The 27,517-nt window shown below is 41.2% G+C and overlaps 1 protein-coding gene across 1 annotated transcript in view; it reads right to left on the bottom strand.

Moving 5' to 3' along the window:
* The window catches only part of LOC141909550 (intermembrane lipid transfer protein VPS13B-like), a 63,234-nt gene that overhangs the window by 15,037 nt on the left and 20,680 nt on the right, over positions 1–27,517 (bottom strand). Inside the window, exons 17-36 of the mRNA XM_074799997.1 lie at positions 24,157–24,324; positions 23,559–23,673; positions 19,010–19,806; positions 18,396–18,504; positions 14,074–14,167; positions 12,763–13,393; positions 12,070–12,207; positions 11,408–11,542; positions 10,716–10,907; positions 9,773–10,035; positions 9,093–9,261; positions 8,138–8,319; positions 7,189–7,360; positions 5,927–6,100; positions 4,578–4,708; positions 3,828–3,938; positions 3,108–3,308; positions 1,684–1,761; positions 967–1,122; positions 106–420 (exon numbers count right to left, since the gene is read on the bottom strand). Of these exons, the coding sequence (XP_074656098.1) occupies positions 106–420; positions 967–1,122; positions 1,684–1,761; positions 3,108–3,308; positions 3,828–3,938; positions 4,578–4,708; positions 5,927–6,100; positions 7,189–7,360; positions 8,138–8,319; positions 9,093–9,261; positions 9,773–10,035; positions 10,716–10,907; positions 11,408–11,542; positions 12,070–12,207; positions 12,763–13,393; positions 14,074–14,167; positions 18,396–18,504; positions 19,010–19,806; positions 23,559–23,673; positions 24,157–24,324 (4,331 nt within the window). The remainder of the gene's footprint in view (positions 1–105; positions 421–966; positions 1,123–1,683; positions 1,762–3,107; positions 3,309–3,827; positions 3,939–4,577; positions 4,709–5,926; positions 6,101–7,188; positions 7,361–8,137; positions 8,320–9,092; positions 9,262–9,772; positions 10,036–10,715; positions 10,908–11,407; positions 11,543–12,069; positions 12,208–12,762; positions 13,394–14,073; positions 14,168–18,395; positions 18,505–19,009; positions 19,807–23,558; positions 23,674–24,156; positions 24,325–27,517) is intronic.

Here is a 27,517-nt window from a genome sequence, read left to right as displayed (position 1 = left end):
AATCGATTTAATTTCTTCATTAATTCAGTTTATCTTAAATCGATTTAGGCCTTAATCCTTTTTGTGAAACTGGGCCCAGAGTTTAAACTATTTTCATATACTTACAATGTTTATCGTTGCATCTTTGAATTGTTTGATGAACACCGTGCACCAAACGTACATGAAACCGACCGACGTTGGGATCTGTACCATGTGACTTCCCGTCCGATCGAACGGCAACGTATCCGACCAACCGGCTTTCGTACCCATCGCCTTGAACTTGACCCCCTTCGCGTTCGTCGCGTCGACGTTGTACGACGGAAGCGTCTGCTCGTCGCCTAGCAACTGCGTAGCGGTGGTGTCGTCGTCGGTTTTGACGAGTTTCGCCTCGAGGTGTTGAGACAGACGACTGGACACGATCACCGTACCGCAGATTATCACCTGGAATAGACAACGATGATAAATTCATCTCGTAGTCGTGTATTTCTATCCCCTTTATATCTATAATGGTCAAAAACGATAAACCCACACAGCAGCATCACAACTAAAACAAAACTCCTCATTGAAAGATAGTATACATCATTCAGGACCAGTTATTGAAAAGTCGGTTTGAGTTAACCAGTGTATAGTTGACATAGCGACAATTAAAAGTTCATTGTTACTATGATATATATCAGGGGCTGCAGTTACCAAAAAGTTGGTTAGAGTTAACCAGTGGTAAGTTTGTTGTAACTACAGCATTAAACGCCCATCCTCTAAGGATTGCCTAGGTGCAAAGTAAAACTATCGCTCCAAAAACCTGATGATGATGAATTATCTGTCGTTTATTTCTAACCAATGTTTGAGTAACTGGCCCTAGTACGATCGATTTCACCAGTCACTTCAGCCTCATCAGTTAAAATGTATAAAACAAACCATCTATTCGTTCGTCTGGTCGTGGTATTTTTGTCCCTATTACATATGCAATTAGCGCGTCTCGTTAATTACCTGTTTAACGATGTTCGTCAACTGTTTGATTCGAATATAAAGATGGATGGTTTCATCGGTTAGATGATTGTGAATCTTGACGACGCATTCCGCGCGACGCAACCCTATCGGCCGACTACGGCTCCAACCTTTACCGGCGAGCGTGATGTTAAATAACTGTGCAAAAAAATAGGAAATTATCACATTTCATTGGGGGAAAAAATTTGCCTTAAAGAACCTTTTAAGAGGCAAGTCATTTTAGACTGAAGAAGGCTGGTAGTAACCACCTGAAATATTTCTAGTATCTTAGCAAACTTTTTAGTGATTAATTCATTTATTCTGGGATTTTTACTATCACGGTTTTATCACAGATATTGTGAGCTACAACTGATTCAACCTTTCAAGAGATTCCTCTCAAGAATATCCCCTTATGACATCATCAATTGCCTACAATTCTTTTTTATCTCAATGCACTGAACACCACTCAACAGGGTATTCATTAGCGGGTTCCACTCAACCCGCTGAGCTCCACTCATGGTATTACTAGCAGATTTGAGGTGTCTTGTTCGCCTCAACCCGCTGAGCTCCACTCATGGTATTACTAGCAGATTTGAGGTGTCTTGTTCGCCTCAAGCCGCTGAGCTCCACTCAGGGTATTACTAGCAGATTTGAGGTGTCTTGTTCGCGTCAACCCGCTGAACATGAACTGAATGAACAGTAATTACGACATGTACGCACAGGTTTGAGTTTATGCGAGCGCCAGGAGTACGGTAACGCTTCTCGACTTTGAACGATTAAACTTTCATCCGTGTCGACCTGCAAACAAACAAAACGATATTAGAACAATCTCAATAACATTTTAAACACTGATAGCTTTACGTATGTATCTATTTGAGAATGATATTTATAAAATGACATGCTATAAATAACCCTATCTTATACTGTATATCAATCACTCCCTAGTTTAAATCACATCTTATTACATGATAAGTCTCTTTTCTGGATTGTATACGCACGTATATCTCAGAAAACATCAGTATTCCTGAAGATGACTATTAGGATATAGTCGAAACGTTGAATAAACTACACTAGCTCATGGAAACATTTCAGACTCTTTTTATTCTTAGTGTGCAGGGATTTTATATTATCTTTACAACACGGACTCAGAGTGTTTCATCAATGGTTATAATGAGGACAACATCAGTATTCCTGAAGATGACTATTAGGATATAGTCGAAACGTTGAATAAACTACACTAGCTCAAGGAAACATTTCAGACTCTTTTTATTCTTAGTGTGCACGGATTTTATATTATCTTTACAAACACGGACTCAGAGTGTTTCATCAATGGTTATAATGAGGACAACATCAGTATTCCTGAAGATGACTATTAGGATATAGTGGAAACGTTGAATAAACTACACTAGCTCAAGGAAACATTTCAGACCCTTTTTATTCTTAGTGTGCAGGGATTTTATATTATCTTTACAACACGGACTCAGAGTGTTTCATCAATTGTTATAATGAGGACAACATCAGTATTCCTGAAGATGACTATTAGGATATAGTGGAAACGTTGAATAAACTACACTAGCTCAAGGAATACAGTATTCCTGAAGATGACTATTAGGATATAGTCGAAACGTTGAATAAACTACACTAGCTCAAGGAATACAGTATTCCTGAAGATGACTATTAGGATATAGTCGAAACGTTGAATAAACTACACTAGCTCAAGGAAACATTTCAGACTCTTTTTATTCTTAGTGTGCAGGGATTTTATATTATATTTACAACACAGACTCAGAGTGTTTCATCAATGGTTATAATGAGGACAACATCAGTATTCCTGAAGATGACTATTAGGATATAGTGGAAACGTTGAATAAACTACACTAGCTCAAGGAAACATTTCAGACTCTTTTTATTCTTAGTGTGCAGGGATTTTATATTATCTTTACAACACGGACTCAGTGTTTCATCAATGGTTATAATGACGACAACATCAGTATTCCTGAAGATGACTATTAGGATATAGTGGAAACGTTGAATAAACTACACTAGCTCAAGGAAACATTTCAGACTCTTTTTATTCTTAGTGTGCAGGGATTTTATATCATCTTTACAACACGGACTCAGTCTTATCCGTGTTTTACTCTCACCTGTCCAATGCGTAGAATGTCCTGCGTATCGTTACAAATCAAATAATGACACACGAGCGGCGGTCGCGCAGACGAGTCACCAGATGGCGCTTGTAGCGTCTGCGACCAAATATCTGCGGCGATGGCAAGTGTGTTGACGGTCGACTGGCTGATTCGTGCGAACAAAGGATTCATCTCGATTCCACAATTAAGCCGCTGATTCTGAAACGAGAAATGTCGACAACATTTCCAGTTTATTGTCCTTAACAGACCCAGATGCGCTGCACAAAACAAGTCCCCATCGGAAATCAACCCTTTCATTGCGGTGTATAAATCAGTGATAGTTTTTGCCAATACTCCGCACCGCGGTGTATTGATGTAATCAGTAATTATCTCTCTTGAAAGATGGCAGCTGTCAAACATTGAAATACTAGTAACTGATGATACACTGCACCGCGGTGTAGACCCACTATAGTGGTATTCCCGTTATTCAGCACACTAGGGTGGAATTTTTCAAAATTTTCAAATTATCTCCAGCACTATAGGGTATTGATTAGTCAGCACTGAAAGGGTTAAGACTTTTTTATGAAATAGAAGACACATTCAGAAGATGGATTCCAGGGATGGATTCAAAGTCATGGCTTAACCGGTCTAAGACCATCTAGTTCTATAGTTCGGTACTAGTCGCTTCTCTGCAGGTACTGGCAAAGTAAAGTAATACCAGTAAAAGGGATCGCTCACCTGTAGTTCTTGTTGATGGTGTAGCTGTAATTTCAAATCGCATGGTTCTATAAACGGTTGTTTCGTCAGGAACTGATATTCCAACAGTTCACACTGCACCGACGAGCTCAACTACAACGTAATAAAAGGTGTTGAAGAATTAACAATCGCGTTTCAACCAGAATGATTACTAACTATCTACAGCGGGTCAGTTCCACAGTTATTTCCCTGATTTTTCTGTTTTACAACAACACAGGAATCAGAGAAATTTCTAGGTTTAAAATGTTTCAATACATTCACTTTTTTCAATCATGTACAAGTAGTGATAAAGAAACAAATGGTCGATAGCATCGGTTATTGGTAGAATTTGTCAAATGCCCTGATTTCTAAGCGAGTTAATGTCTAACGCAGATGAACTAATTCTGACTCGCGAAGCGTAGAACTGGATCCAGCAGGCCAGCTCATTACATGCTTTTGAATGTGCTTTGAGGACTCATTTCTCAGATGGAATTTTACCTACCGGTAACAGTTCTATTACTAGTTTTTTACTGCCTAATCTTATTTTGTATTATAACGCATCTTAGAGCCTTTAGCGCTATATAAGTTTTTAAATAGTAGATAATTCAGAATCCAGGATCCAGTTCAGGTTTGACCCATTGCAGAACTGGATTCTGAGTTCAGAGTTAATTCTTAACTCACAACTGTCAAACTGGATCCAGTTCTACAGTTGTCAGAGTTCAAGTCAATGCAATTATCATCACTAATGAATACCTGAATAGTTGAAGATTGCTTGTATAAATGTGACACAGCTATTTGCACGTCATCCAGCGTGACAGTCATATATTCCTGTTCCTCGGGATGTGAGTATGATAATGAAAATGGCTGCAGACATTTCGGTGTTTCTACAATGACAAAGATAACCATTGATTGGCATTTCAAATATATCCACCGTGGACCAAATTATTCTAATGGTCCTGAGTGAATTCTACAGACACTTCTAGCAAGATGTCTGCCTCCATAAATCTTGCTATGATATCAGCAAACTGTTCACTAGTGATTCCATTGATAAACTTGTCAGAAAAGATGACTGCCTACTGCATCTCCCTATGACATCATCAAATTGTCTACTAGTGATTTTACCTATAGATGCTATGACATCAAAGATATAGAACTTTCCAGTAGAGATGGCTGCCTCAATAATTCCCCCTTTGGCATCATGTAATTTGTAATGATACCGTTTGTTGTTCCCATTAAATTCACTTATGACCTCAACAAATTTATGATAAGCAAGACGGCTAGTTCCATTAAATCCCCCTATTTCATCATTCTACGGTTGTTATCCCTGACTTGATCAGCTGAGTATCCAATCAATTAACACAGTTAAATACGTAGGACATAGATGGAAACCGTGTGATTTTACACGCACTCAACATACTTCCCTGACTATTCCCTGATTTCAAACTTGCTATTTCCTGGGCGTGGTGATATTTCTTACCGTGACGAGAGTTATTGTCAAATACGTAAGACATAGAACAGGAAACTGTGTGATTTCTATGACATCAAATTTCTATGAAGGCAGCCATCTTTTATGAAATGGCCTACAGTAGTCTCTGCTCAAATTCATATCGCGGGTCTTAGAAGCCTAAAGCCTAGCGCACATCGACAGTGCGATTGGAGACAACTAGTTGCAAGGCAGTTTTCGGCGCATGAGAGGAACTGGCTGGATACGATCAGTTGCTTGAATGTGTCGATGTGAGCGAGCTTATGATTGGTAAGCGTTGATCTATCTCCAGTTCCAGCCAGTTGCCCATGTTCTACTTTTGAGCAACTGGTTGTACTCAATCGCAGTCATATCCGTCGATGTGCGCGCTCTGGATTTCGACGATCGACACGCGCCATGCAGTTGCTGCAACTGACCGGTTGTAACTAGATTTCGATGTGCGCGGGGTAATCGTTCGGTAGCAACTAGTTGTCTCCGATCGCAGTGTCGATGTGCGCTAGGCTTTACTCACAACACCGGTGAAGAGATCATCAGAAGGCCTTAAAGACATGGCTAACCTGATAGCTATGCCCTAGGATGAGCCCGAGCCATGGGGAAACTTATCAGCGATATTTCTCACCTCGGTGAGAGTTGTTGAAATGATGATAAAGCTGTAGGTATAGACGATCTATAGTAATGCACATCTGTATAATCGGTACTCTACTAGGGATACTCATCGAGTCGATGTGAATAGACGCAGCTAATGTCGCCGGTAAAATAATCGGTTCATCTTCTTCATCGCCGTTCAAACATTCTAAACATAAAACAACAACGTTTCATCAGTTTCAAATATTATTATTATTATTATTATTATTATTATTATTATTATTATTATTATTATTATTATTATTATTATTATTATTATTATTATTATTATTATGGTATTTTAAGTGCCAGAATCCACTCAATGACACTTTATTACTGAATAAATCTAATGTGGTGAAAACAAATGTGTTTTGAGGCTTCTCTTGAAGACAGAGATACTGGAAGCCGCTCTTACATGGCGAGGAAGGTTGTTCCACAAACGTGGAGCAGCGACTGAGAAGGCTCTGTCTCCAAGAAAAGCTAATCTTGAACGGGGTTGAGTAAGCAAAAGATCATCTGCTGAACGTAACATTCTAGTCGGGGAGTAAGGTGTTAAAAGGTCTTGCAGGTATTTTGGAGCCAGTCCATAGAAGGCCAATATTACAGTCCAAGCCCCCGATAAACTATCCACCGCTTAACGCCGGGTTAATCTGAGAATAGAACATCAGCATTCTGGAGCCAGTTGCTCGAGCTAACCAGTAGATAGTTGGCATGGTGACAATTGAAATTCCATTGTTGCTATGGTATTTTATCGACTGGTTATCGTTAACCAACGTTTAAACAACTGCAGCCCCTGTTTTGGAACTGGTCAAAAAGCGCCATACTCTCTATACTACCTAAACGCAAGGGTTTGGACCTGCCAATAATACCCTTAGATCCACCTCTCCCTTAATAGGTATCCGTTAAAAATGCAATTTCTGAGACTGAGTGGCCACTTTTATTTGACTTGCTTTTTCCCTGACTTGATCTGCTAAAAATCCAATCTATAAACGCAGTCAAATACGTAAGACATAGACGAAAACTGTTTGATATCTTTTTTATACATGAAATCAAAACAAATTTCCATAATGTTTAGTTTTATCACAAAATTCCCTGAATTTAAAAAAAAAAAGGAATATTCCCCGACTTTTCCCAGATTTCCAGGTAAGTGGCGCCACCCTGTGAGAGAATCAGTGTCAAATTTCCCGTCAGGTTTTACCAAAAAAGGAGGCAACCGCGCTGTTGCGGATTCGCTATAGATCCACCCCTTCCACTCACCATCCACTCTCAGTTTCTGGCCGAATATCTCCACCCTCCACATGTGAGTAACGACTGCATTTTCCACCGGTGAGAGGTCCACGTGACATTCGTGAGTTTCCGAAACGTAGAACGACTGATAATCGACGAATCGCCGACGAACTGTGTCCCAATACTGCAGTTTACACGGTACCTACAAAACAATCATCACTAACAATCAACCACGCTGCGCGAAATCTTCCGGGCCCGGATTTTATAGACTGGTGACGAGAGAAATCCCACAATAATGAAGCCAAGATTGAAAAATTCTATATCAGAATGATTATGTTTGAGGAGCGACGTTTCGGCTAACTGTTAGCCATCATCAGGCGTATTGACGATGGCTAACAGTACGCCTGATGATGGCTAAAATCATTCTGATATAGAATTTTTAATCTTGGCTTCTTTATTGTGGGATTTGTCTCGTCATCATCATACACGGATATTGTGTATCTTCTCGTCTTTATAGACTGGTATCAACCCGGGTCTGACTCGACTGAAAATGAATTGAGTTCGCCCTCGGGATAAAGATAACACCAGACCATGAAACCATTCTCTGCATTAATGAGTCAACTGTGTCAATGAGTAAATTAGTCAACTGTGAAAGGGTAAAAAGAGCTCGCTATCATTCTCACAGAAAGTCCTAAAGTAGGTCGTAATAGATCAATCAGCTTTTATTCCAGTGGCCGAAGGAAAAAAAAAGGAAAATAGTTGATATCCAAAAAATTGGGAAATTTTTCAAATTTTAAGTGTTCTCAGATGCAATTTCACAGCATTTTTATTTTACCAGGAAAATGAAAATAAAAAAGGAAATCCATCAAAAAACGTAAATCTTACATCTCAACAAAATCATCGAAGTACTCGCAGTTTTGGCAAGTGTGAATTAGCGTAAATCCTGAAATTTGATTAATCTAAGACTGAGGTTACTTACGCCTGGTTTATCCTCGGTGAGACCGAGGTCTTCGTCGGGGTCGATATTGAACGGCACCGGGGTGACGTGAACGTAAGTGAGCATCCGAGGGTCCGGGTAACACCAGGTCATCAACGACGTACCGCGCTCCGAGTTCTGGCAGAATACGACTTCGCACGGATTCGGCTGGTAATACTGGTCGACTGGAATATACAACATTTACGTCAGTTATTAGGGGCAGACTTAGGGGGATTTCAGACCAAACTGTTTACAGAAAAGGACCCATTTCCAGCAAGGAAAACACCAAAAACGAAATATATTCTATCTAATCCCCATTCCTCTAAACTGAATTACTCTAACATTCTTTACAGGGTGGCGCCACTTTCCACCCATTTACAAATTCCATTTCCCGATTTGATTACGCGAAATTTCCCGAATAAACAAAAGAAATTTCTAGGTTTAAAATATTCGAATTCATTCATTTATCATCGAATCACGGATCAATAAAGTAACACGTCATCAATAACATTACCCAAATTCCCTAAGTTTTTTTTCCAGGTTTTTGGTCGAATTCCCTGAATTTTCCCTAAATTTTCTTAAGATTTTTCTGAATCTCAGTGAGTTTTCCAGGTCAGCGTACGCTGTCTTATAGCAGTATACATTACTATATATATAGCATAATCTATTGTGACAAACGGTGCTAAGCAGCCTCAGACAAAAAGGCACCAGGGCCCAGTTGCGCAGTCGTGACTTAAGTCCAAAAGTGGTCTTAAATCTTAAGACTGGTCTTAAGTTGTTAGATCAAGTATAGAACTAAGTTGGTCTTAGACTGGTCTTAAATCTAAGCCATGACTATGCAACCGGCCCCTGATATCTAAACTGTATTATATCCGGTTTGGTTCGGTCTGATCCGCTCTGGTCCGGGTTCACGTCTGGTTTGTGATAATCAGACCCGAAATAAAAGACTCATTTTTACCGTCTTCAAGAATGTATTGAAAAGTTCCTCTGCGCAGATCATCGATTCCACGTTTCACCGGATAATCAGTCGTCGCGTCGACGCCACCAGGGGGCGTTTCTTCATCGCTTCGACTACCGCTCTTAATAGCGGAGGTGTTCAATACGCTCGTCGCTGATGAATCGGAATTCTGTTAATAATCGATTGAAATAAAATGAGTTTTTAGAAGCTCTTAACAAAATTTACTGCATCCATCAGATATTACAGTAACTAATCATTCCAAATATAAAGTTTACTGTACAACTGCCAACCATTTCGAATTGCCTATTTCTCGAGAAGTTTCAGGCATTCTTTGATCTTTAAAATAGGGATTGCCCCATCATCTATTTGATGGATAGATTTCGTTATTGATGTAATTAGTTATTGATGTATTGATGTGAGGTATTGATGTAATTACTAATTATCTCTCTTGAAAAATAGCAGCACCTATCAAATATAGTGAAATATTAGTAACTAACGATACACTGCGCCGCGGTGTAGACGCACTATAGTGGTATTCCCATTATTCAACACACTAGGGTGGAATTTTTCAGAATTTTCAAATAATCTTCAGCACTATAAGGTATTGATTAGCCAGCACTGAAAGGGTTAAAAGCATTTTCTATTAAGAAGTTGTTTTTAAGGAATCACTCGTAACTTACTTTGTTAAAGAACGGATTGAGATGTGAAATGAAGGCGTTCAGCGCGATGTAGTGTTCCTGTCCGAAGTGAATCGCAAACGGTTTAACGTTGATGAAACTGACGACGCGGGGCAGGTACGCCGGTCCGCTGTGCGCCGTCCAAACGATACACGCCGACATCGCCGCGGACACGGGCCCGACGATCGGGCGCCATTTACCGCGATACGACGTCGCCAGTAACAACTCTTTCAACAATACGTCACTGGTAACATCAGAAACGGCGCCTGTAAATAGAAAATTGTATATTCTAATGTTTCTGTTCACACTAATAATGTGCCTTATAAAGCGCTGAATCCAGTGAAGCTGCTCAGAGCGCTTTATATTAACGGTATTATTACCCCAGCCATTTAGTAACATGTATCAGTCATCTCTTGCTGGGTAGATGTAACACCGAGCTGCTAACAAACGCTCAGGAGTCATCTATGGGGCCAGGTACCCATTTACTCGTGGGTGGAGAGAGGCAATGAGGATAAGTGTCTTGCCCGAGGACACTACGGCAATGTGCGGGGTTCGAAGCCACTTCAAGACATGCCCCTGGTGTTCTATCCACCCCCCACCCCCGCCGGATGTTTTGACGCATTTTCTCAAATTTGTCCCTTAAGTCTATCATTATTTCTTATTATCGGCATAGCTTATTACTACTAATCATTAGACTTTTTTTCAAAGGGGTTGAACGTCCTGGTGATTGTACAACCAATAAGACTCTGTTCAGGCCCCTTTAAAAAAAGAATTTTGTATTCATTTTAATTGATGATGAAACAAATATCTTTTTTATACACAACTTTCACAATTATTTACATTTTTCATTATTTCCACAACATTGATTTTTAGTATCCGTTATCAGCCTAATTTTATTTCATTCATTTTTTCCGATAAATCAGATTTCTGATTAAATTTTACCGACCTTGTTGATCTTTCTGAAGAACGAATCCCGCTTGGATTTCCGTCAGGTTTACCGATAACGACGGTTCGTGCGGCGACGGCGAAGTTTCGGCGACCATTTTGATTTGCACGGCGCGCAACTGAACGTCTTTGAAATGCGACAAATGTCGACAATACGTCGGTTCATCGGCTCGATTTTCACCTTCGTACGTTTCTGATAGAAAAGAAAAATAAACAGTGAATATTATTTATACGAAATATCTTTGATATGAAGTAAGTTCAGTTTAGGGTGGCTCCAGGAAAACCATGGCATCAGCCTAAAGCTAGAAACAATTCTTTGTTTCCCATTGCTGCTGAGCTTAAAAGCTTGATCGGATAGCCGCCTATATATCCTGGTCATTACTTATTTTGAAATCAAGCTAACAATAACAGACCAGACAATTATAGAAATGAACTGATTACAAATGTTATTGCAGTTTAGAAAACGACCCAGACGATTAGGAGAAACAAACATTGTTTTATCCTAAGCTGTGATCATAGATCTAGATGGAATAGGGAACCTCTATCACTCTGAAAATCATAGTTACAACTAATGAAAATTAACTATTTACTCATTCACCTAATGAAGCTACTATCAGTAGTGAAAGCTTCTGCGTCTAATAAACTAGTTACGGTAACTTATAAAGTACTCATCATCTCGTCGTATCTGATTACCTGATGTTCGACGTGGAATCTCGTCATCCATTGCCGAATGCGAGAATAAAACATCCACGAATTCCCGTACCTGCTCCAACTTCGTAGTACTAATCGTCGCCAACAGGGGGCGCTCCATCGCGATGAATACCTGAGCTGTGAAATCAAAACCGAGATATTTCAGAATAGAACGTTGTCTGAACCAGAGAGAACCGATCGGTTTTATTCATGATCGTAAAATGCAGACATGTACAATGAACATGTCTGCATGTTCGAACATGCAGACATGTTCATTGAACATGCAGACATGTTCATTGTACATGCAGACATGTTCATTGAAAATGCAGACATGTTCATTGAACTTTTATACAATAATAATGACTTCTTGGTGTCTAATTCACCACATTCGTTATTGGTACAGTTCCATTCCAGCATAAAACAAAGTGGCAGTGGAACTGCAGCGAACTGTGGCAATAATTTACTGAATGACATTTTTTTTTCCTCTTTGAATACCAAGTTTTGGCGAAATTGAAATAAATTTTACTGTGGAAACATATTAGAACCTGTCAAAAATTGTTTCCAATGGACCTGGAACGTAGACACCAAATACAACTTTCCTCCCTGACTAATACTAAAAAAAAAAAAAACAACTAAAACATGAGAGTAATAAATACCATTCTTACCTTCATCGTTGAGGAAATCAGTAATACGTAATGTGTACAGACTCGGAGGTATCCCTGTTTTAGTGTTCGGTTCACCGGGACGAGTTTGCAACCAGTGTAAACTGTAGTCAATCGTATCCGGCAAAACTTTACCAATTTCTGCGAAGAAAAATTCATTGAGTTTAATTAAAGTTATGGCCAAATGTTGATCAGGGAACTGTTCAAAAGTTGGATAACCTAAACCATCTGGGGCCAGTTGCTTATAAATCGGTCTAGTTGATATCGTGACAATTTGAAATTCCTTATATGGTATTTATCTGCCGGTTAACTTTAACCAAACTTTAACCTCTAAAGAAACCGTGAAGAATATCATTGTAACCTAAACCAGCTTCTTATGCAAATTTGCAACTGAATGTAGTCACAAAATGAGTACCGATAAATATATGTATATACCATGTTATTCTACTATTCAACGCCCCCTGGTGATCTGATTGTGATTACAAAACATGCCTAGGTACCAATGTAAATAGACAATTTGGTATAATATATAATTCAATACTCGACGCCCCCTGGTGAATATATACAGAAAATAACAAACTCTGAAACTCAATACAATCCGTAATGAGCTACAACTTGAAGTTATTACACAATATGGATTGCGAATTGTTGTCTTACGCCCCCTGGTGGCAGGAACAAAGAATACGTTCCACGTACCTTTTATGATTTCGCCATTTTTGGCGCCTTTCACCAAAACGTCGTAACACGACAATTCCACTTTCTGCGTCGCCGGTCGAAGAGAGAACAGCGAATGAGGTTGACTGAAATACGCGTACAAAAACGGCTTCACCGGAATTATCGGATTCGCGCGGTTCGCGTCGTCGGTAACCATGGCGTCTAAATGTGAATACGACATGAACGAAATTCGTCCGGCCGTCAGGAGAATTTCGAACGGGGTCCATCGCCGAGCGGTGATCGGTATCGCGATCGGTTCAATCCCGGCGAGCGCTTCCTCGAGACTCGTTTCTAAATCCGTCTGCAGCTGACCGACGCCGCCGCGTTTTAAATTCAACGGAGCCAATCGCGTCGTCGAAGCCTCGCTTTCGACTCCGCTGTCGGTGCCGAGTCCCGTCGGTGCTTTTTCGGTGGTCGCGTCGACCGGCTGGCGACAATCGTCAGCGATCGTCGTCCGCGGCGTTACCGGTTTGTGCCGCGGCGTGTCGGGATTCAGCGATTCTTGCGTGGCCGTGACGATCGCGCGTATCAGATGGATTTGATTGGTCGACAGTGTGAAGTCGATGTCGCTCGTCGCGTTCACTTCTAATGAATATCCGTACAATAGATTATTCTGTGAGAGAAAATTTGAGAAATAAATATAGCTGCAATAACGGGTTTTCTGCCTAGCAGCATCATTAACATGCAAACGTTGGAATAACGGGTTTTCTGCCTAGCAGCATCATTGACATGCAAACGTTGGAATAACGGGTTTTCTGCCTAGCAGCACCATTAATATGCAAACTTTGGAATAACGGGTTTTCTGCCTAGCAGCATCATTAACATGCAAACGTTGGAATAACGGGTTTTCTGCCTAGCAGCACCATTAACATGCAAACTTTGGAATAATGGGTTTTCTGCCAAACAGCATCATTAATATGCAAACCTTGGGAAATCATTAATATGAAATATAATAAGCAAAGCAGCTATAAAGGGTTTTCTGGACACAGAGCTAGATCTGGCCAAAATTTAAGAGTTGATATTTATATACAATAAGGGTCGTTGAATAAACAAAGTGCTTAATTCGAAACTAGTTAAAAACGAGTGTTAGATTACAAGCTAATTATCTGAATACATTTAATTATTTGAATACTGGTTTATTTCATTGATTATTTGGAAAAGTTTGTTAATAAACTATTTAAACTCACTAGAAATCAATTTCATTTATATCGAACATATTTCATATAATTGATCTGTTTTAACTCGATCGCCCGTTACTTGGTACAAAGATAAATTGAAAACACGAAAAATTACCTTTTTATCAATTTCGTAGACAACAGCAGGAGCAGCGACTATTCGCAGAGCTACGTTCGCGGCTATCGGTACCAGCGGTATATCATCTTCTAACCTGCATTTAAAAAACCGAGCTTCACAAACATGTAAAAACATCAATTGTGTAGATAAAAGAGCCATGTACCAAACAACGATCTAACGAAAAAAATCTTTATTAACAAATATAGCCGCAAAGCAGCGATTATGGGTTTTCTGCCACGCTGATTTAAATGCCCGTTTCAAACTTTGAAGCATACAAAGTTTTGCTGCAATCAATCTTTCCAGCGCATAAAATACGGTTATTTTTCAGAGCGTCACCTAGTGGTGAATGCATACACTAGATTTGTGGATCAATATGGGTTTAAAGTACTGATGTATGAAGTCTGGTCAAAATAGCTTTGAGATACGGCGCTTTCACTATTTAGTCCCTGGTGGCAGTTGTATGACCAAATATACCAGGGCCCGGTTTCATAGACTGAGTATCAAAGTTATCCCTGGGGGTAAATCCTCAATTTAGGTGACAACCACCGTAGTAACAATGAGAAACCATGGTTATAACTGACAAATTTCAAAATGTTCCCAGGGACTATCTTTCTTCCACATCTATGAAACCCAGTCCAGATGTTTCGATTTGTGTAATCTAAGCTACTGAATTACCGGTACACATGAAAAAAAAAAAGCCGATGCCGAAACGCGTTTGCAAAGATTGATACCCCCAGTGGTAGAAGTAAGAACTAATTGTCTACAGCATTGATACTTTTTTAATATTAGGTAAATGTGTATCAATTGTAAGTGTCATCATTGGAAATCACACTTCCTAGAATAGATACATCCATCTCTTGTATCTTGTATCTGTTCTAAAGGCATTATAGAAATAATGCAGCGGTAAAAAATGCCACTTTTGCCCAGTAAGAAAATATGCCACCAGGTATAACATAGTTATTCTAATGCTATTTTTAAGTTATTTAAATGCATAAATTTAAGTCAAACTGCAATAATTATCAATCACCTTATTGTGATCATCTCTAGTGAGCGAACTGACACTGCGTAGTGAAAATTCAACCAGCCATCAGAGCCAATGAATGTAGGTTTAAATCCACTGGCTAAAAATCCCCAATTCTTCAAAGTAGGTAAAAATCCCGACGTCTTTGTCGCGATAAATTCTTAGAATTAAATACATTGTTTGAGTTACTAATAAACTTTTTATTTGTAACATTTTAAAATTCAGACTGGAATATTTTTGAACCGTGAACTGTTTTTTCACTGCACGATGCGATAAACTATTGGAAATAATGAACTTTTAATTTGAAATATTTCAATTTCAAGCAAGTGTTATATATTTGAACAATGTGATAATTTTAATTTAAAATCTAGTATTGATCAAGTGTTAATTTGTAGTCTTTTTTTCAAAATTATTCTAAATTTCAATTGTACAATGATTAGTATGCTCATGATATTCATTTGTTATACCATACATGTTATATGGTACAATAGAATATGAATAAATTGGATATATTGATATGAATTAATTGACCTTAAGATTGTATCCACTCTCCATTCAAAAAGGTGGGAGATTTTTACCAACCTTGAAGAATTGGAGATTTTTACCGACGGGAATTTTTGAGCCATAAAAAAAACCGTTTGAAATCACATTTAACCAAAATATAATGCCCCTCAGATCAGTGAATCATGAGTAGTCTCGACGGAGTAGAAATACAGTTCAATAAGAATGATTGAGACAGGGTTAAAAGGAGTTAAGATCCAAGTTATGACAAAGGCCCAGTTGCACAGTCGTGACTTAAGCCCAAAAGTGGTCGTAAATCTTAAGACTGGCCCTAAGTTGTTAGATTGGCTATATAACTTAGTTGGTCTTGGACTGGTGTTAAATCTAAACCATGACTATGCAACCGGCCCCTGGGGTCAGTTGCACAGTCGTGACTTAAGCCCAAAAGTGGTCGTAAATCTTAAGACTGGCCCTAAGTTGTTAGATTGGCTATATAACTAAGTTGGTCTTAGACTGGTGTTAAATCTAAACCATGACTATGCAACCGGCCCCAGGTTATTAGTGTAGGACATAATGATATAATAACAATAATTCTTTATCTATCTCCTTTTGACAATAGATTTTATACAATTTCATAGATACAGAATCAGACGATTGGTAAAAAGGGGAAATCAACGAACTGATATTGGCACAACCAAAAACATGATCGAACATGTGAAACACATTTGAGTTGGAAATACCATTTGCTCTTATGGCTAAGAACTATAATGACTAATGACTAATGGCTAATGGCTGATGGTTGATGTTTTAGTGCACCGATAGTGATGTAGCTGTTAAGAGTTGATGGTTAAAATTGCAATATTTTTATACAATTCTATTTAAGGCTTTTAATAAATCGACGTTCGGAAAATAGAATGCGATAAGTGCTTTCAGTATAATACAGGATCGATGAACTGCAAGTGTCTAAAATTTGCTTCTTGGGGAAGAAATCTGAAAGCATTTCCCAACAGCAATCTTACACCAACTTCGACAGGAGCTAGTTGATAAAACATGCTCGAATCGGCGGCGACCAATCATACAGCGCCATCTATACGACATTACGGTTTGATATATCTGGATATCAGGCTGGTGCATCGCAAACATTACCCGACCGCTTTCATCGCCGGATCGGGCGTCAACACGTTTCTGATCGCCGCGTTTGGACTGGTCGGCAACTGTTTGATCGTCGTCTTGATGTTGACGCCGAAATTCCGCCACCAATTCTACGCGCACGTTTTCCTAGTTCTAGCCGTCGTCGACAGCGGTTCGCTCGTTTTCTGCATTTTGATGTACGTGAACGCGCTCAGCTATCACTTGAACGAAATGATCTTGATAACGATTCGAGGCGGCGACTTCGTTTGTAAATTCTCCGAAGGAATATTCGCGGCGTTCAAACTCGCCAGTCCAAACCTGCTCTACCTGGCGTCGGTCGAACGAGCGTGTATCGTACGATTCCCGTTCCGCGGGCCGCGGTTCTGGAATTCGCGCCCGGCGAAGTTGATCTGGTTGGCGTTCGTCGGCGTCCTAGCCGGCGCCGTAATTCCCGACGCGAAGGACGCGCTGTTAATCGAAGGGATCGGTTGCGTCCAAGGTACCGATCAAACCGTAACGCGAGCCGTACAAGTCGCTAACGGTTTATTCATACCGTGTTCGATAATGATCGTATCGTCGACGGTCATCGTTCTGACTTTAACGTTCGATCGTTTAGAGAAAACTCGCTCGTCGATGTCGGTATCGGTGATGGTCGTATCGACGTGCGTTCTCTATCTGATACTCAGCCTACCGACCAACGTCATCTGGATGAGATCGTGGTTCGACCCGAACGTCCATCAATCGCAGTTAGCGTTTAAAATCGCCGACTCGTTCATCCAGTGGAATTACGCGTTGAACTTCTATGTCTACGTACTGACCGGTCGAGAAATACGCGACACGTTACGACGATACTTACCTCGCTGCAGAGGTTCCCGACGAAACGCTAAAACCGATTCATCGAAATAAATCACCCCCTGAACAGATTCTAGATGCTCAGCGGCGTCGCTACTGGTGCGGTCGGTCCGACAAATGACGGACCAATAATTACCGAGGTGGTTCTTCTGATTCGTTCAAATTCGCCCCCCTCACGCACTCTTCTCCAGGTTCTATGCGTTAACAGTTCCTTCGGCTGCCAATTAATGCACGCTCCGAACCCTAAGCTCACAGGCAATGATTTATTTATATCATATGTCTGGCCAATAATTATTTGGTTGCTACTCCCCTGATGTTAGGTCACCATGTCTATGAATAGCAGTATATATGTATAATATAGTCTCCTACCATACAACTTTCAAGAAGCCTCAAGTTTTAAGTTTTAGAGTAAAATATAAATTCCTTATATATATTTGAAGCAAAGAAAACTTGAAAAATGCAACTTACACGAGCTTAATACACATCGTACTAGTATTGCAATAACGCAATAACGCGTATCTTAAGATGGGCCTTTATAAAATGTCGCGGTAACCGACCTGTTACTTTTTTGCGATAACTGACGTGTACTACTATAGGTCCAGAAAATACGGTAGAATGTGGCCACCCAATGTATGTGTCGTAAGCAGACAGTTGAGTGGCACAAATTGTTTACAGGTTGCACTTCAGAGTAAACTTCTTTAGACTTGACTTCATAACTCTCGTTAACTTAGTAAGAATTGTCGGTTCATGTTCACGAGATTCATAAAATCGAGAATTTCAGGCCGTGTTTCACGGAGAGACATCATTAATAACTTACTCTTTCGCGATCAGTTGATTCCATTCTAAAGCTGGATTTTGCGTTTCTAGAATTTCTTCGTCCTTCAAACTGTGACAACCTGATTTAATGACGATTTCATTCCAAACGCCTACAATACAACAATACAATACAACAATACAATACATAACAATACAATACAATACCAAGAAAGTACATATCAGTCATTCCTGGATATAAGGAGTTTTGAAGAAGGAAATAATTTCATTTATTAAGGAAGCGTCTGCATCACTTTCATATCCCAATTACAGTAGACTCCTCCTAAATCGGTACTGTTTATCTTAGTAAACCAGTAATTCAGTGGTTTTACAAGCAAATGTTACTAATATACTACACACAAACTGAACTCAGTTTCTAAATCTGGCAACCGCTACATTGGGTAACAAACTGTACTGATTTATGTATAGTTTACTGTACAACTACAAACATTTCTATTCGCCTATTTCTCAAAATTGAAGGAGCTTTAAAGGAGTTTTGGGCATTTTGTTCAAATTCAGGGAGTTTCAAGCTACTTTCAAGAGTATTTAATGTTTCGGAGATTTCAAGGAATCAAGGAGCAGCAGGGATCGTGTAGTGTAATCACATTGTAACCTCACCGGTAGATAGTCCCAGATTTCTAACATCGAGTTGATACTGGCGATCTTCCACGGCGCTTCCCGGCAGCGAGCTCAGTCCACGCGGTGCCACCAACTGACAGAGCTCGCGATCGACGGGTCGTCGCGGTAATGGGTTATCGGGCTGCGGCGACAGTATCAGCGATCCGGCGTGGAACACGAGCATGTCGTGAAACGCCGTGCTACGCGAGTGGACATCCGTCGTCGTGTCGGGCTCGGACGCGGATGTCCAGCAGTTCGGCACGAACACGCGGAAACTCTTCAGATTTGCGTAAACCAACGGTAAATCACGTGATCGAAACATCGGCCGCGGTCCGGCGTCCGATTCGTACGGACGACTGATTGACCGACGACGACGACGGCCGCTATCGTCGCGGAACAATTCACCGATCTCCATGACGACTGGTACGTTGAACACGACGTCGAACTGGTTCAAATTCAGACAAATTTCGTCGAGTATCGAATTCATGTCGCCGTCCTCACGATTCTGGTCGTCGTCGTCATCGGTTACGGCCGTGGATTGTTGTCGTAGTTTCCGACGTAGGCCGATGGTTTGAACGCGCGTGAACGTGAACGTCAGGAATCCGTGCGTTCGATCGCGTAGCTGTATTTCGTGTTGTCTCTGCTGGTGCGGTGATCGACCGCTACTGCCGCCGCCGCTGCTGCTGCCACCCGTCCACTGTTTGTTGCTCAGGACGTCGACGTTGTGACTCAATTTCTCGACGGTCGATAGAAGAATTCCCTCGTGAGGTCCAGCCGTCCATTCACGCTCCTCGCGACTGCAATAAAACATGGACAAATAGACTGATAATATCTATTTCAACTTCCCTGGCGAGGATGTCACGCCGCCTAGCTCTGTCTGAGTTAGTGGTACATACCTGAGAAGTCTTATTAGGACCGGAATGGACTGGCAGTTGAACTAAAACATCGGTTTTAAAATCAGTCTTACACTGTATTGAAGGAGTGCCAAAAAGTCTTCTTTGAATGCAAATGCTTTTATCTTTTCAACCCCATTCAATTAGACTTTTTGGAAATCCTTTAATACAGTGTCAAATGGATAAAAAATCAATGTCCATCTGTGCTGGTCTGATTAAGATATACCTTTATCAGGTATGTACCACCAAAACTGACTGGAAATTGATTTTGCAGGTTTCTCTAAATGAAATCTTCTTCGGGGTTCGTTGCTTAGAAGTTGGTTATTGTTAAACAGGGACTTCATCTTTATCATAGCATTTGATCAATGTCTGTGTCTACTAGGACAGGGGTTTGTACTGTGACAAGAGTCTCATGTGTCTACTAGGACAGGGGTTTGTACTGTGACAGAGTCTCATGATGTCATCAGGTTTGAACCTTGCCCCGAGGGAGGATGTGTCTACTAGGACAGGGGTTTGTACTGTGACGGAGTCTCATGATGTCATCAGGTTTCAATCCCTGCTGAGGGAGGATGTGTCTACTAGGACAGGGGTTTGTACTGTGACAGAGTCTCATGATGTCATCAGGTTCAAATCCCTGCTGAGGGAGGATGTGTCTACTAGGACAGGGGTTTGTACTGTGACAGAGTCTCATGACATCTTCAGGTTTGAGAATCCCTGCTGAGGGAGGATGTGTCTACTAGGACAGGGGTTTGTACTGTGACAGAGTCTCATGATGTCATCAGGTTTCAATCCCTGCTGAGGGAGGATGTGTCTACTAGGACAGGGGTTTGTACTGTGACAGAGTCTCATGATGTCATCAGGTTCAAATCCCTGCTGAGGGAGGATGTGTCTACTAGGACAGGGGTTTGTACTGTGACAGAGTCTCATGACATCTTCAGGTTTGAGAATCCCTGCTGAGGGAGGATGTGTCTACTAGGACAGGGGTTTGTACTGTGACAGAGTCTCATGATGTCATCAGGTTCAAATCCCTGCTGAGGGAGGATGTGTCTACTAGGACAGGGGTTTGTACTGTGACAGAGTCTCATGATGTCATCAGGTTCAAATCCCTGCTGAGGGAGGATGTGTCTACTAGGACAGGGGTTTGTACTGTGACAGAGTCTCATGATGTCACCAGGTTTGAATCCCTGCTGAGGGAGGATGTGTCTACTAGGACAGGGGTTTGTACTGTGACAGAGTCTCACGATGTCATCAGGTTCAAATCCCTGCTGAGGGAGGATGTGTCTACTAGGACAGGGATTTGTACTGCGACAGAGTCTCACAATGTCTTCAGGTTTGAATTCCTGCTGAGGGAGGATGTGTCTACTAGGACAGGGGTTTGTACTGTGACAGAGTCTCATGATGTCATCAGGTTCAAATCCCTGCTGAGGGAGGATGTGTCTACTAGGACAGGGGTTTGTACTGTGACAGAGTCTCACGATGTCATCAGGTTTGAATCCCTGCCGAGGGAGGATGTGTCTACTAGGACAGGGGTTTGTACTGTGACAGAGTCTCATGATGTCATCAGGTTTGAATCCCTGCTGAGGGAGGATGTGTCTACTAGGACAGGGGTTTGTACTGTGACAGAGTCTCATGATGTCATCAGGTTTGAATCCCTGCCGAGGGAGGATGTGTCTACTAGGGCAGGGGTTTGTACTGTGACAGAGTCTCACAATGTCTTCAGGTTTGAGAATCCCTGCTGAGGGAGGATGTGTCTACTAGGACAGGGGTTTGTACTGTGACAGAGTCTCATGATGTCATCAGGTTTGAATCCCCGCTGAGGGAGGATGTGTCTACTAGGACAGGGGTTTGTACTGTGACAGAGTCTCATGATGTCATCAGGTTTGAACCCTGCCCCGAGGGAGGATGTGTCTACTAGGACAGGGGTTTGTACTGTGACAGAGTCTCACAATGTCTTCAGGTTTGAATCCCTGCTGAGGGAGGATGTGTCTACTAGGACAGGGGTTTGTACTGTGACAGAGTCTCACGATGTCATCAGGTTCAAATTCCTGCTGAGGGAGGATGTGTCTACTAGGACAGGGGTTTGTACTGTGACAGAGTCTCATGATGTCACCAGGTTTGAATCCCTGCTGAGGGAGGATGTGTCTACTAGGACAGGGGTTTGTACTGTGACAGAGTCTCACGATGTCATCAGGTTCAAATCCCTGCTGAGGGAGGATGTGTCTACTAGGACAGGGGTTTGTACTGCGACAGAGTCTCACAATGTCTTCAGGTTTGAATTCCTGCTGAGGGAGGATGTGTCTACTAGGACAGGGGTTTGTACTGTGACAGAGTCTCATGATGTCATCAGGTTCAAATCCCTGCTGAGGGAGGATGTGTCTACTAGGACAGGGGTTTGTACTGTGACAGAGTCTCACGATGTCATCAGGTTCAAATCCCCGCTGAGGGAGGATGTGTCTACTAGGACAGGGGTTTGTACTGTGACAGAGTCTCATGACATCTTCAGGTTTGAGAATCCCTGCTGAGGGAGGATGTGTCTACTAGGACAGGGGTTTGTACTGTGACAGAGTCTCATGACATCTTCAGGTTTGAGAATCCCTGCTGAGGGAGGATGTGTCTACTAGGACAGGGGTTTGTACTGTGACAGAGTCTCATGATGTCACCAGGTTTGAATCCCTGCTGAGGGAGGATGTGTCTACTAGGACAGGGGTTTGTACTGTGACAGAGTCTCACGATGTCATCAGGTTCAAATCCCTGCTGAGGGAGGATGTGTCTACTAGGACAGGGGTTTGTACTGCGACAGAGTCTCACAATGTCTTCAGGTTTGAATTCCTGCTGAGGGAGGATGTGTCTACTAGGACAGGGGTTTGTACTGTGACAGAGTCTCATGATGTCATCAGGTTCAAATCCCTGCTGAGGGAGGATGTGTCTACTAGGACAGGGGTTTGTACTGTGACAGAGTCTCATGACATCTTCAGGTTTGAGAATCCCTGCTGAGGGAGGATGTGTCTACTAGGACAGGGGTTTGTACTGTGACAGAGTCTCATGACATCTTCAGGTTTGAGAATCCCTGCTGAGGGAGGATGTGTCTACTAGGACAGGGGTTTGTACTGTGACAGAGTCTCATGACATCTTCAGGTTTGAGAATCCCTGCTGAGGGAGGATGTGTCTACTAGGACAGGGGTTTGTACTGTGACAGAGTCTCATGATGTCATCAGGTTCAAATCCCTGCTGAGGGAGGATGTGTCTACTAGGACAGGGGTTTGTACTGTGACAGAGTCTCATGATGTCATCAGGTTTCAATCTGTGCTGAGGGAGGATGTGTCTACTAGGACAGGGGTTTGTACTGTGACAGAGTCTCATGACATCTTCAGGTTTGAGAATCCCTGCTGAGGGAGGATGTGTCTACTAGGACAGGGGTTTGTACTGTGACAAAGTCTCATGATGTCTTCAGGTTTGAGAATCCCTGCTGAGGGAGGATGTGTCTACTAGGGCAGGGGTTTGTACTGTGACAGAGTCTCACAATGTCTTCAGGTTTGAGAATCCCTGCTGAGGGAGGATGTGTCTACTAGGACAGGGGTTTGTACTGTGACAGAGTCTCATGATGTCATCAGGTTTGAACCCTGCCCCAAGGGAGGATGCTGCTGATCTGAACGTACCTGCGAGTGAAGTGGCTGATGTTAAGAACGCCGATTTTAGACTTGACTTGTTGATATTGACCTTGAATGTCAATTGATGTAGTGACGTCTTCAATGTAAGTTGAAACACAGATTTCTAAAGACAAATAAACAACATTTGACCGGGGCTGAAATTTGACAAGTGCTTTCAGTAAGTTACAAGTTGAATTTTTTTCAGGAACATTTTATTTGAGAAAGAAATCGTTCAACTTAGTCAGTAATCAATGGTAAGACCTTCAGAAGCATCTTTCACATTTCTGTTCACATCAAACAAATCAAAATTTCTCAAGATAGATAAGTACAAAATGCTAAAAATCTCAGAGTTAACTCATTGAAAATGAACTCATCTTAACTCAAGAGTTAACTCCAACTCACAACTATCTAATGTCAATGTAACTGGATCCTGAGTTCAGAGTTAACTCAAACTCACGACTGTGGAACTGGATCCTGAGTTCAGAGTTAACTCTAACTCACTGTGGAAGTGGATCCTGATTTCAGAGTTAACTCTAACTCACAACTGTAGAACTGGATCCTGAGTTCAGAGTTAAATCTCCAAGCAACATCTGAACGATTTACATACCGTCACCGTTTTGAGAACCGGTGTAGAGTCGCAGGAGAACTTTCGGCACAGTCAACTGTAACCAGACGGACAGGAGTTGATTGGCAGACGGATCGTTCAAACCGGGCATCGTTTCGCTCCACAGCAGCGGCTCGCGATTGGACCGACTAGCCGTATCTTCAGACGTCGCTGTAACACAATATCACATCATCCATAATATGAATCTCATAGCGGTTCAACTGTATATATGTGAACAAATAGCGGTGCAAATTTGGAAGGAAATGTGAAAAATCACAAAGTCAAAACGAACGCATGCAAAAAAATCTAATTCTTCACTCAAACGATGCATGAAAGATAAGATAAAAGAGATTGAGTGCGTTTTAATTGATGTCGAATATGTAACGAGTTTCCCCTAATTAATTAATTACTAATTAATGCATTAGATATTTTATTTGAAGCCCCTCGAAACAATATTGATTATGAATTACTACTGCAACGAAAGGCCTTTATAACGCCACATTTGCAAATCGAATTGGAACTGGAAAAATCAAGATGACTTCAGCGCTGCAGACCTGCCAACCAATCGATTAACACATTACGGACAAAAAAGAGACACGATCAGGAAAAATGAAGAATTAGAACAATTTCACGAGGGACAATGGAAAACTGTTTAAGGGACATCGATAGTTTTTCAAAAGCATCAAAAAACCATCAGGGCAGTGAGGTATTTTCAGGGACAGTTGGCAGCTCTGGCAACGCGATGACTTATCCAAATGATGACTTACACGGTAAAAGTCGTTTATAGCGCCGCTGTCGAAACCAATGGCGTTATACAGAATGGCACTTCCAGTGAATTTGAGTGAGATTGAACAGAATTTGTTCCCAGAAAAATGTTTTCGTTAAGTGAGCAATGGCATTAAAATAGTTTTCTTTGACAATACAGATTCTATATATATATATATATATACATATATATATATATATATATATATATTAGAAAGTTTAACATAGTTTAGACTATAATTGATTATTCACTAACGCCTATCACTAATTACTTTGATTAATCGATTAATTTATAATATCGATTAAACAGCATCGCTAATTATCAACAACTAATCAATCTATTGAAGATATCGCACAAAAGTCTTTAACCATGATTTCATAGGAAAGAAATATCCACCAAAAAGTTTGCTAATTATAGAGATACTTCAGGCGTAGTTAGTCTGAGAATTATTCATAAGCCTAAACCCTGAAGAATGTAGATTTTTGAGTTCTATAATGAAGCGACCAGGATAGATGGAATGGATTCGAGTTCTGCAGCGGTGGACGAGATATTTCTAACCGAACCTCTGTTGAATATGAGTCATAGCTGAAATTAGTGTAGCGGTACCAGGCCGACGAACTGAAGGGTTTTGAAGATCGATTACTTCAAATAATGTCGTCAGCAGGCCCGTGCCAAGCTTTTTTCAAGGGCGGTTTCTATTGAAAAGAAACCTTTTCATCGTAAAAAGGGCAGCTTTCTTAAGGGCAGATCTTAAATATGCAGTGCCCGGCTACCTGAATCATGGACTCTCCGTCACTGAACAAATTATTTGATCATGGATTACTTTTCATTTTCCAAATTGCATGAACATTATATCCAAGTTTCGCAAAATCTTGACCCAAATTTTTTGACGATGACATTTCGTTTGAAGGGCGCTTTCGAGAAATTTAGGGGGGTGCGTTCACAACCCCCAAACCCCCCTCGGCACAGGCCTGATCAGCGGATGTTAGACATGAGGGAAGTGGACAAGCGGCTCTAATACTTTGATACAGAATAATAGTCTTTATTATGATAACAGTGGCTGTTTGTGAAGATGTAAATGTATGGCAAAAGTCAGCCATAATTTAATAATTTATACTGCACTATCATCTACAAAAGTATCCTCTAAAGATATCTGTGTGTGTGTGTCGGCATTATTTTGTACGCTCCCTATGAGGCATTATATCTCGACACCATTGAGGTGTTATATCTTTGAACCTGATGGCATCATGAACAGTACAAACCCCTGTCCTAGTAGACACATCCTCCCTCAGCAGGGATTTGAACCTGATGACATCGTGAGACTCTGTCACAGTACAAACCCCTGTCCTAGTAGACACATCCTCCCTCAGCAGGGATTTGAACCTGATGACATCGTGAGACTCTGTCACAGTACAAACTCCTGTCCTAGTAGACACATCCTCCCTCAGCTAGGATTTGAACCTGATGACATCGTGAGACTCTGTCACAGTACAAACCCCTGTCCTAGTAGACACATCCTCCCTCACAGGGATTTGAACCTGATGACATCACGAGACACTGTCACAGTACAAACCCCTGTCCTAGTAGATACATCCTCCCTCAGCAAGGATTCTCAACCTGATGACATCATGAGACTCTGTCACAGTACAAACCCCTGTCCTAGTAGACACATCCTCCCTCAGCAGGGATTCAAACCTGATGACATCATGAGACTCTGTCACAGTACAAACCCCTGTCCTAGTAGACACATCCTCCCTCAGCAGGGATTTGAACCTGATGACATCACGAGACACTGTCACAGTACAAACCCCTGTCCTAGTAGATACATCCTCCCTCAGCAGGGATTCTCAACCTGATGACATCATGAGACTCTGTCACAGTACAAACCCCTGTCCTAGTAGACACATCCTCCCTCAGCAGGGATTCAAACCTGATGACATGTAGTATAAACCACTACTCTAGTTGTAGACCCATCCTCGATCAGCAGGGTTTGAATCTGAAGGCAGGTGTTTGTACAGTTTTGTACCAGTCAGTGTTCAAATCTACGATGATGTTAGTGACGAAATAGATCTATATAGCTCCACGGTACCGAGAGATATGTGTGTGAATGTCTCTTACCTTTCACCGCCTCTGACTGTTGCGTTAATTGTTCCGTAACCAGCAAGCTGCGATTTACTTTAATTCATCAGAAATATGTGTTTTGTTATCGACGAGTACAATTTTTGAACCTATTTACTGAAGTCGCGATTTGCAGGTTTTTATTAAACATTTCAAATCAATACGTCTTTCTAATGTTTTATGTCTGATGATTTTGAATATACAGGTGGACAGGCAAACTATAAACTTGGATCCACTCGGCTATCAGTAATTTCTATGGCATTAATCAAAAGACGCAACGGACAGCACCATATAGGTGTAACTTACTCACTCGAAATACAAACTGTTGCTTTTTAGTCTATATCTCACACCTGACGATGATCTCTAGTGTGAGATCGAAACGCCGTGTATTCTATATATTCTAGATTGAATAAATTCTTGGTTTTAAATTCTTTTAATCTGTAAATAGTGGGTTTTTATCTTACTAAACTTTTGCTGCTT

Source organism: Tubulanus polymorphus, chromosome 8 (genome assembly GCF_964204645.1).
Source record: "Tubulanus polymorphus chromosome 8, tnTubPoly1.2, whole genome shotgun sequence".
NCBI lineage: Eukaryota > Metazoa > Nemertea > Palaeonemertea > Tubulaniformes > Tubulanidae > Tubulanus > Tubulanus polymorphus.
This window is presented reverse-complemented; position numbering and strand designations above follow the sequence as displayed.